Genomic DNA, 11461 nt, shown 5'->3' on the forward strand with positions numbered 1-11461 from the left:
ATTTGTTTTTGAATAGATTTGGAGAAATGTAGCATTATAGGTACATCACTTGTTCACCAGTGGACCTTCTTCAGTGAATGGGTGCCGTCAGAATGAGCTGATGAAAACATCACAATAATCCACAACATGACTCCTATCCATCAGTTAATGTCTTGAGCTGTGTGAAATTCCTAATTATGACATTTTAACTTTAACTTTCGATTTTGTTTTTGTTTTTTTGCTTGTTAACAGTTCTTTTTTCTTTTGTTCACTCTCAACAGATTTTTTCTTTTACAAACATACATCTTTTCAATTATAAAATATTAAATGGTGGACAAGATTACTTGTGATGATTTCATCAGTTGTTTAGACTCACATTCTATTAGCAGCCATTCACTAATGTAATGCTACATTTCTCCAAATCTGTTTTAATGAAGAAACAAAATCATCTAAATCTAGGATGGCCTACGGTGAATAAATTCTCAACATATTTTTGCTTTAATAGTTAACCCAAAAATGAAAAGATTGTCATCATTTATTCCCCCTTATACTATTCTGTATGAATTTCATTGAACACACAAAGAAACATTTATGGAATGTATTGAATTCCTCCAGATGAATGAAAGTCATACAGACACATGGCGACACATACAGAGGGTGAGTAAAAGATGTCATCATATTCATTTTTGGCTGAACTATCCCTTTAAATCACTTTAAATGTTTGGTTTTGTAGCTGTATAATAAATGAAGTGTTAATTCATGTGGTCCCTAAGATTGAGTAACTTATCATATATCCCTCATTCATGTGTGAAATAACAATTAAGAGCCATAAATGAATGAAATTTAATTTATGTGTATGAAAATGCTGTTGCTCATTCACTTGTGGCAATAATTATAAAACTAATTGTGATATTAACAAAGCCTTATTATAAGAATAACCGCCTGAGGGAAAATGTATTTATCCTTTTTATCCAGCGCTTTGGGATTTTGATAAGATGCGAGATCAACAGAGTTTGAGAGAGCATAGAATTTTATTAATTTTTTTGCAGGCACTGTTTTATTACTCACAGTGTTCAGAGCTACAAAAACATATGAACACGTTAAAAGCATGAAGGTTAGCACTTACAGAAGACACGACGACAACACCAAGAACGAGTGGAGAACTGAGCGAAGAGATGTAAAGTCTGCTTTGAATACACACTAATGTACAGACACACATGCACACGCTCACACAGATACATGAAGGTCACTGATCTCTATTATTAAAGGTCTGAAACAGATGCTGTTTAATAGATATATCGAAAGATAATCTATTTATATTTTGCATATAAACATTATGACAAGAATATTTTTATTGAGTAGTTGCATGAGTCTGAAATTGTTGAGGCTGTCATAAAAAAAAAAAAGATAACAGTACAGAATATATTAAGCTACAGGGCACAACACAGTACATAACAGATGTTCAGAAAGGGAGACAACAGAGCAGTCTATGATCAAGATAACACCCAGCAAAAGACAAACCACATGGAAGCATGAAATAAAACAAGCAACAGCTGAAAGAACAACAGGAGATTGAAAAAAACACTTGTACATTTGGTGTAAAGATGTTTAGAGTCGGGTCAAGACATGGCACTCTTGCTCACATGCTCTGTTTCATCTGTTTCTCAAATCAAATAGGATTCCGAGATCAGATTTAACCTAATGTAAGGCAAATACATATTAAATGGCCTTTTGATTTAGACGATTAACAATATAGAAGGCCTCCATCCGTTTTGAGACTGGTGCGACAGCACTGTCTAGAGCTCTTCTGCTGAAGAAAGTCCATCAGACCCGTTTCCAAATATGGGTTGATTAGCCGTAGGAGCTCAGATGAGTCATGCAATTACACTGACAAAAATCTAGCCATTCGCAAGAAGATACAAAATGCTGTCTTGAATACAGAAGAGAGTAATGAACAATTTGTACTAAAGGACATTGAACATTTGTGAATTGTAAAGGCTGCTCTATTCCTTTTGTTTGATATATAAAAAATTAGATGTGAACCATTTTATGTTGGGCACACTGGCATTTCATTGTGTCGTCTATTGCAGAGACAGCTTATTAGTTCAAGTCAAGAACATTTCACAGTATCATTATTGGCTAATTCCAAGTAAATGGCTTCTGGGTAATTCTTAAGCTGAACAAAATTCTATTCATGTAACCTTCAGGTATCTATGCTTTGGTTTGTTTAGTACATGACTGAATGCAGGTTATTCACACAGAAATGTAGCTATTTTAAGTTTGAAATAAAAAACATTCAGAGAGATTAATATGTAAATATTCGTTTTCTGACATGTAGCTTGCTGTTTTCTTTTATCTCTGAAAATTAGTTACAGAAGCGACTAATATATCTAGTTCTCCTTGCAAATAATAATATTTTGCTTCAGCCAGAGAGATACTAACCTGAAGGTTTATCATAGTTGCAATAGTGATGATAACATGATGCTAATATTGCAGTTCATAAAAATGCAGGTGGTTTGGTGTTTTTTAGAGATCATTTTAAACTAGGCAACTGATGGCCTTTGTAAATGATGAAAAACCAAACATTTCCTTCTCAGAGATCGCTGGTAATTCAGTTGGCATCGATGCAGAATCGCAGTAATTGTCCTTCTAAGATTCAGATCCTTCAATAAATTAAATACCAGGTACAAATTAAAGATGCATTAAGTACTAATTCATCCAAACCAAGCCTCACATATTCCCCTTCTCTCAAAGGTTTATGCTGCCAGGTTTAGCAGATGGAGAATTTACAGATGATTTGCAAATATTACTAGAACTGAGTCCCAACATCTTGCCCAACATCTTTAAAGATACAGATATCCAATCCAGTAGACAAGGTTGAAGAGACCAAAGGCGGTTGGGAAGAATATTCGGGAGTAGGAGTCGATTTTGGAGACGTGGACATGCATTCTGTTCTCACGCCAAGCTCCGGAGCGACAATCATCAAAGCAGCAGAAGAAACTGGCGCAGTCTTTTCCGTCCAGACATTCGTATGCATAATCTTCATCCTCGTGGTAAGGAGCAATATTGTTCATCTGCAGCAGAGATGTCCCTGGTCTGATGTTAACCATGCTGGGTTTCTACACAGAGGAACAGCAAGGTCACTACCGCTTCATTGCTAAAACACAGTGCAGTACAATAGCAAATGCCAGAGATGCTGCACAGCACACTCAATTAACCGCACACAAAAGTACAATGTAAAGTGAGCTGTGAATAAGTAAGTAAGCTTTGCAGTAAGCAAATTCATTTGACATATCAATGATAAGCTAGGTGCTTAAGCAACATAAAGCGTAAAAAAATTTTCAATATTTTATCATCCTCATGTGACTTTATATCATTTATTACATATATTCTTTTAAGATTTTCCGGGTCCTTTTTTTAATATAATGAAAGTAAATAGCAAAAACACAATGCAGGTGTCAGAAAAGTGGTTGATATGATAGCTTTGTTTTAGAAGCAGACCAGAATTATGTGGTAATTCACAGAAAACCCTGTCATTTGAACTTTTAGTAGCTTTTGAATGGGATCTTTGGTTCATCTAATTCTCTTAAGTGGCCTTTATGATTTGCTTATGAATCACATAGATTCAGTCTCTTCACAAACCTAGTATGTAACACAAGTCACATGGACTGCCTTTTATGATATTTTATGGTGTATTTATTCCTTTTAGAAGCATAAAAGTGCTGATTATCCAACAGAGCAAAGCATTTCTTATTTTGCTTTCCACAGAAAGTTAGACACTTTTTCAATGACGTGAATCTGAGTAAATGAAAGAATCTTATTTTTTATGAGAACTGGCCTTTAAATAACAGAATGAAGTCCACTCACCTGCGCATGGCTTGATTTGGTCTTCTTGTTCTGTCGATTGCTTGTGAAATAATGCAGGGTCCCGTATTCCATGAGAGCAGCAAAGGTGAAGATGAAGCAGACAGACACAAACAGATCCATGGCTGTCACGTACGACACCTTTGGCAAGGACTTCCTCGATATGGTGCTTAGGGTTGTCATGGTGAGCACAGTTGTGATACCTGAGCCAATCAAGATGCACAGTAATTGAGTACCCCCACTGAAGCATTTCCTCGTCATTATCACATGCTCTTCTCTAATGCATTCACATAATATAATGCAATGCTATTGTTGTTCCTATTGATTTGTATTAATTCAGAAGCTTTTTCAATGACCTAAAGATGTTCTGGCAGGCACAGCATCCTTGTTAATCCAGAAAGAGACCCAGGACAAAACCACAATCATGCTGCACGGGATGTAGGTCTGGATGGTGAAGTAGCCCATTCTCCGGCTCAGGTCAAAAAAAATGGTCATAACCACATATTCCCCTATTAAAACAAGACATCAAGGCATTTTAGACACATTTTGGACAGCAATTAAGCAACTAAATAATCAAAATCCTTAAACTTATGCATTAACTTATTATAAATTATCTAGCTCATTTAATGTAGCCTAAGTTGTTGTTTTGTTGTTATTAGCAGTAATTACTGAAATTATTGTTCTTTTTTTATTATTTATTGTGTATGTGTTTTTTTTTTCATACCAGACTGAGTGTGTGCCACATCAGAAGTGTTCCGTAGACCCACAAAGGCAAACTGGTAAAGCCTCCAGTATCGTTGGTCAGCAACCTCAACCGAACGACGCTGCCATCTATACTGGATCTCATTCTTTGGATACCCATCTACAAATGGGGAAAAAATCATATCCACCAGATCACACGTGACCTTTTGTTTGGGTATGTAAATAAGAAGTTACGGTGATGGTAGAATGGCACTGAGGCTTCACACAGCAGCACTCTGTTAGACTGAAGCGCAGCATGCCCTTCCCGTGCCTACAGAGGATGATGATACATGAGAAGCTGAGGCATGATGCTAATTACGGATGGAGGGGTCACACAGACTGAGAAGAGGAGAGAGGGGATGGAGAGAGAGCTGGAGAAGGATGATGCCTGTCCTCACTCATTGCAAGGATAGAGGACGGTAGTTGGTGCAGACCTTCTGCAATGTTAAGGTTTGGTTGGCCAGTATTGGCAATGCATGGTTGGCTGACAGATGCAATGTATGGGGATCGGCTGCCCGGCAGCGTTTAGGACAGGACTGAGGCTGAGTGACAGATTGACATAAGAATTTAACACCTACAGCTTGAAAACTCCAGAGGGCACGAATGTTCATCCATGGGAAAGTTATGCAGCTTAAGGTAGCATTCCGCATTAATAGTCAACCTAACAAAAAGAATCATAGACAATAGCAAAACAAACAAAAAAATGTTGATTGTGACATTTAAGAGGTAGTGCATTTGTGCAGGCTTTGATATTTGTACTATGAACACTCCCAGTCTGATTTAACAGTCCCTGACATAAATAAATGTGAATCAGATGTAATGGCTTAAACATGTGCTGCAACAGACAGAGGGTGTCATTTGGTACGAAAGCAAATGCAGGAATACGAGGACATGTCATTTAGTCATACAAACATTCACTCTGCTCTTATTGGACATACCTTAGAGTATACATCACTCTTCCATTGCTCCAGAGCCGCAGAAGACGATTGGGTGTCGTGATCCAGTGGGCGTCAGATTTGCGTGAGTTGCGGAAAAAGGTGTCAGGGATCCAGATCTTTCCGACCATGTTGCTGTTGAGCATGAGGAGTTTCATTGAGCTGTTGAATTTGAGTCTGCTGTCGTACCACGTCTGAGCAAAGAAGATGTCTATGGTGTACTCCTAAAAAAAACACCAGTCAATGAGAGGTCTAGCTGTGAAAACCTTGTGGTTGCTTTTGTAAGTAGTATTATGTGGCTATCGGTTGTGACAGAGGATATGATGGTCGTGAAATGGATCTAAACTGTTGCTTAGAGTGTTTTATTTACAGCTCTGAAATGAATGTGTTATTGTACATTTCTGCTCACCATATTGATGGGATCTACTGGACCTATGCTGTTCACATACACTGCCGTCTCAATCACAGTCGGTCTTACTAGAATATAATTTGAAATATTCAAATATTCATTATTCAGGACAATCAAATAAAAATAAAAATAAATACATATAAATCACAGTTATAATTTAAAAACAATACAATAACAGTAAGTGATTTAATAAAAATGTATATTATATACAGCCTGTATTTAGCATCCATTTCAGAAAATGTTGATGTTCGGTTATATCCATAAAATCCAAAATTGACCATAGTTAATCAATGCACCTTTTTCATGTTATGGGAAATATGGGGAAAATTCTCAGAATTCCAAGTTGCAATTCTGACATTTTTCTCAGAATTTTAAGTTTGCATCTTATAATTATTATTTTTTTCCACCATGAAATCAAAAATCAAAAAAGGTAATTAAGACTTTTTATCTCACAATTTGGCTTTTTCTTTTCAGAATTGCTAATTTATATTTCACAGTTGCAAGTTTCTTTATCTCACATAATTCTGTGACAGAAATGGGTTTCCATAGAAAAATGTGAAGAGTTTATTTGCAAAAACAGATAACTACATTTTTTTAATCATGTTTTTTGTTGTTGTTCTCATCATGTTTTCATTGTTTTATTGTGATAGCTGTATTTCTTTTTTGTAATTTTTACTTAATCAAAATAACCCAAATGCAGTTTGATTAATTAGAATGCACAATGAAAAAATAAGATTTTTTTAAGATTGTTCAAAACGTACTCATCATGTGTTTCCATAAGCTTTAATAATTTATTAACTTATTATTCATCTTTTTCCTTTCTCTTTCTGCATCACTTAGTGTGGGCTATTGAATAATGTTAACCAATAGCCAATTGCAAAACCAATAGCCAGCTATTTTTAGTAAACTCGTAGTAAAATTCAGTTTGGCTTCTTCCTGGTATCCTGTATCACTCAGAAATCCATCTCATTACAGAAGTGAAATGCGCTGCAAACCGATTCATGTTTCCCATAACAACCACACAAATTACTCAAAGCTGCCTCAATCCTCACCCTTGCGGTTTCAAAAATATTCCTGCCGCAGGAAATCCAGCCACAGAGATGTGACAAATTACAAAAACTCGGCAAGTTGACCTGAAATCCCTCAGCACTTGCTCTGCGATCTGATTAAATGAGTACTGCTCATACTTACACTCTCTCCCTCTATCTCAGACACATGAAACAGATAAAGAAGGAAGATCAATAGTGATTTGGGTCTATTGTACCCGAACACTACTGAGATAAATCCTCTTAAATAACTGAACTCCAGTCAGCTGCGTCGCTTCCAGAACACTGATGTACTGAGAATAAAGTGACCTGGCGTAGAGAAAAACATCAGCAAAATCCTAAAGCCTAGTACCTTTTTTTAACACTGCAATAATGCTGATGGTAAAGTAAAAATGATGATTACAGAGAAACTCTGAATTGCTTGGAGGGTTTAATTGTCACAGTGTGTTCCTCTTCATGTGGCTTCATAATAATGATGGCATTATCTTATAATTATTAACATATTTCAGTTACCCATAAGCTGTAACACCGTGTTTGAGGATCATAAACAAGCCTAGACAGGATCTGTAAGCAATTTTGTGTGTACAGATCCTGGATGTAGGCATTCAACCTTTTTGAAAAATTGGACTTGCCTCCGATATCTGGTCTTAGTTTGTTGTCATAACCTTGGAGTAATTTGTTTAGGATAAGGGTGACGTCACTCTCGTAGACCTTTGGTGATAAAACCCAAGTTTTATTTATGGGGACATCCTCGTAATCTTCCTCCTCTGCTTTGCTCGGGCCAAATGCCATGCTGTCATAAAAACAGAAACACACAGAGACAATATGAATAGACAGACAGCAGCGAGGTAAATAACAGAGCAATATTAGGATTAAAATTGAGAGTAGTTAAAAGAGGAGTCGGTTTATATTAGGAGCCTAAACTCTAAAGAGCGAGCGACTGGTTTAGAGAGCTCTATTTGACAGACAGAGGGAGAAAGAGAGAATTCATATGATGAGTTTCATAGGAAGAGCAGATAGAAGAAGTCATCAGTGACTGTAAATGTATGGGCCGCCATGACAGCAGGAGAGAGGAGTCGTTTAAATGAGTGCAGTGCTGGAAATACAAAGAGGAGGTTCTAATAAAAGAATGCAGTGATTAATGGAGATGTGTTCTGGCAGTGGAGGGTGGGAACAGTTGAAGGTGAGGGGTTTAAATTATCACCCGCAACTCCCTCTCGCACTCGCTCCCTTGCAGTATATGGTGTAAGAGCTCCTAAAATTATTCTCTGGAGAATTATCCGTAGGAAAAGACATATTGGGTATCACTTCTAACTGAAATGTGCACCATTCCCACGCAGTCTAGTCTCCTCTGATGTCACAACTTTTGCTTTGAAGAAATTAAGGTGATGCGCATTGAAGCTGCTAATAGCTCTTGGCTAATTAGCAAAATATACAAAACAAGATTCGGTTCTACTTTATATTAGGTGCCTTTAGCCACTATGTACTACATTTGTCATGTACAGTCTATTTATTGTGTTCATTCTGCTTTGCAAAACACGTTTGCTGTTATTGAGATGAGATGTGGTTAAGGGTGGATTAAAGGGTGAGCAGTATAATTATAGATCTTAATTAATTAAAGATGTAATTGCTGCAGGTATTTTTAAGTGAATTGTATCAAATTATTAATTTAAATGTTAGGTCCCAAGATTCAAATCTATTTAATGCCTTTTATTTTGCGGAGTAGACACAGCAAAATTATATTTGCCCTATTAATGTAGTGTACTGTACTGTCATTCATTTAGATGTGATACAATAAAACACTAAAAATGTAACAAAACAAAAAAAAGAACCCAGACAGACCGATAAATGTGATTATATATTTGAGTTTCGTCTCTAAACCAGAAATCTAAATGGTACATTCCCACACATATGCAAATAATGAAAGACGGAAAAATCAATATGAGGCATCCCTGTGGATGAGACCCAGGTGGGTGGAGAGAATGTAGGTTATTGATCCCCGTAGGCACAGCGCTGAGTGGTTGAAAAGCCGGCTGTCAATGGAAAATACAGACAGAATTTTTACTCAGATACTAAATATGCAGTTTATATTGTCTGGACACAACAGTAGCCTCTGAATGACCTGTGTGGGCCTCAGAGCCAAGTGAATACACAGAAGGCAAACAAATGCCTGAATAAGAGGGGAAAAAGTGTTTTTGGAAATGGTTACAATCACAGAATTTAACAAATGTAAGTAAATGAGAGAATTTTAAATATTGCAAACCAAGTAGCCTATGTATGTTCTATTAAGCATTTAGGCTACATTATGTACCCTACATAGGCTACCCGTTGAATGAGCTGGGGGGGATAAATGAGAAGCAAAGCAAAGCAGCTCGAGCCAACATAACAAGTGTTAATGTGGAGTACAACTAATGCATAACATTAATTTACATTAATTTACATTAGTTCTGGTGCTGCTTGATGAATTGTAGCTGATTGCTGGCTAAAGTATCCTCAAGGTTGTTTGTTTGGAGACTGACATTGCACGTCCACGCTAAAAAGACAACACGACATCAACACGAATGCCCTGAGCAAAACTGTCAGTTACAGTCTGTATTATTATCTCAAATGCTATCTCAAGTGTACAGACAGCAGCACGTGTGTGGTTGACGGTTATAGGTGGTAGTGTTTAGGCTGATAAATTTGATGTGCTAAAAGTAAATCGTTCTGCAGCACTTCGCGTTACAGGATCACGCCAGCGGTTCGCCTCGTGTACACTGACTGTCCAAGTGTGTGTTTCAGTCAAGGGTTATTTTAGTAGTCACATTGATTGCACTCCTTGTTTCTTTTGCCCCCCGTGAAGCGAAAACTTACCAGACTCCAAGCAGACCCGGCAACAGCCAAACCAGCGTCTGTTTTCTCCGGCGGCGATGCAGCAGAACCATCGTGTGAACGCTCGGTTTATAACCAAACGATCTCCGAAATGAATTAGAGCTTAAAGCCGATCAAACCTTGAGAGATTTAAGCGATTCTTAACACGGTGGTAGTAAGCGTCAGCCTATGCTGTCAGTTGCTGTCTAGACAAATGCACATCGCTTGAGCCCACAGTCTGTGTGTCAGGCAGCAGAGGCGGTGTGGATGTGAATGGTGAATGCGGGATTTCGCTGATTGCGGCACCGCTGCGTTCATGTAGAGATCTGCTGAGTGAGACGCTCTCGATGTTCCGGGAATTATTAGAAACCGCCTGTGGAAAAAGAGCTGACTGCTCTACCTCAGAGACTTTACATCAAGCTGTGATTTATGAGACCTTTACTTAGTTTTGCTGTTGTTTGGGATTAATAAAAGGACAAATGCGACAATTTCGTGACAATGACGTTGCACCAAGATGTGTAAAGTAGCCTACTGTGACCAAACTTAACCCTAGAATGTATGAAGAGGGTCAAATTGATCTCATGTTATGTTGTTTATGATGGTTTATATGGATGAGCTTTTTAAAAGAATATCTGCCAGAATTTCCTGTCAGTCTCATTTAACCAAATTTGTTGTGTATCGCCCTGCAGGGCCGGTTCTAGACAGAATTCATTTTGGAGCCTATACCCCTCAACCTTTTTATTTATAGAATTTGCATTTTTACTTATACACTACAAATATTAGGACACGTTACTATTTTTTATGTTTTTAAAAGAAGTATCTTATGCTCATCAAGCCTGTATTTATTTGATCAAAAATACAGAAGAAAAAAACAATAATATTGGGAAATATTATTACAATTTAAAATCATGTTTTTCTGTTTTACTAGCCTATACTTTAAAATATATTTCTGTGATGCAAAGCTGAATTTTCATCAGCCATTAGGCTACTCCAGTCCAGTCAGATCATTGTCAGTAGAATGGTCATAATTCATTCTAATATGCTGATTTATTATCAATCTTACAAACAGTGCTTCATTTTATCATCTTCCTATAGCTAGTGCTGACCCTTGTTTTGCCATTACAGGCTAATCTTAAAGATGGCAAACAGTCCATTTTTCATTGTCTCAAGTTAAAAACTGTAGATGTGAAACATTACATTCCATTACCCTAAATGTTTTAAATTTGAACAATGAAACATTTTTTTCAGTGTTGTTGTTTTAATCATTTAATAATGTATGATAAAATGAAAATATAAATATAGGCCTACAATGTGAGCTCGAGTGGCGTACTGTTGCTATAATCTTCTCAGGCTGACGAGATTTCTGTTTGCGAACATATTTGAAGCTTTTATGATATTTTTTGTGCAACTTTTTTGGTTGAGGGTTAGGTTTAGAGGATAGAATTTAACGTTTTTACAGTATAAAAATCATTGTCTATGGAGTATCCTCATATAACACAAATATTCTTCATGTATGTGTGTGTGTGTGTATTTAACCATATTTTGAGAACAAATTTGTACCTACAAGTGAGATAAATCTGACAAGATTATCAAGATAGACCTAATTTTGGGAATATCCTCACTAGTAAAAAAAAATA

At 36.9% G+C, this 11461-nt stretch overlaps 1 protein-coding gene across 1 annotated transcript; it reads right to left on the minus strand.

The window, feature by feature from the left end:
- Positions 1 to 991: 991 nt before the first annotated feature.
- Positions 992 to 10251, minus strand: gabrg1 (gamma-aminobutyric acid type A receptor subunit gamma1). Its single transcript, XM_052572504.1, has 9 exons — positions 9828 to 10251; positions 7607 to 7767; positions 5929 to 5996; positions 5523 to 5743; positions 5163 to 5245; positions 4568 to 4705; positions 4200 to 4352; positions 3847 to 4046; positions 992 to 3098 (listed from the first exon to the last, which is right to left on the minus strand). The coding sequence occupies exons 1-9, from the start codon at positions 9896 to 9898 to the stop codon at positions 2823 to 2825; spliced, it is 1371 nt and encodes a 456-aa protein (XP_052428464.1). The 5' UTR covers positions 9899 to 10251; the 3' UTR covers positions 992 to 2822.
- Between the last annotated feature and the right edge of the window lie 1210 nt (positions 10252 to 11461).

The sequence above is a fragment of the Carassius gibelio genome, chromosome B13, assembly GCF_023724105.1.
Source record: "Carassius gibelio isolate Cgi1373 ecotype wild population from Czech Republic chromosome B13, carGib1.2-hapl.c, whole genome shotgun sequence".
Taxonomy (NCBI): domain Eukaryota; kingdom Metazoa; phylum Chordata; class Actinopteri; order Cypriniformes; family Cyprinidae; genus Carassius; species Carassius gibelio.

Coding starts and splice junctions, on each gene's coding strand:
- gabrg1 (XM_052572504.1), bottom strand. CDS start 9,898: ATGGTTCTGCTGCATCGCCGCCGGAGAAAACAGACGCTGGTTTGGCTG. Junction 4,706..5,162: donor CCCTCTGGAGTTTTCAAGCT/GTAGGTGTTAAA, acceptor CCCCATTTGTAG/ATGGGTATCCAAAGAATGAG. Junction 3,099..3,846: donor CCAAATCAAGCCATGCGCAG/GTGAGTGGACTT, acceptor TCCTCTGTGTAG/AAACCCAGCATGGTTAACAT.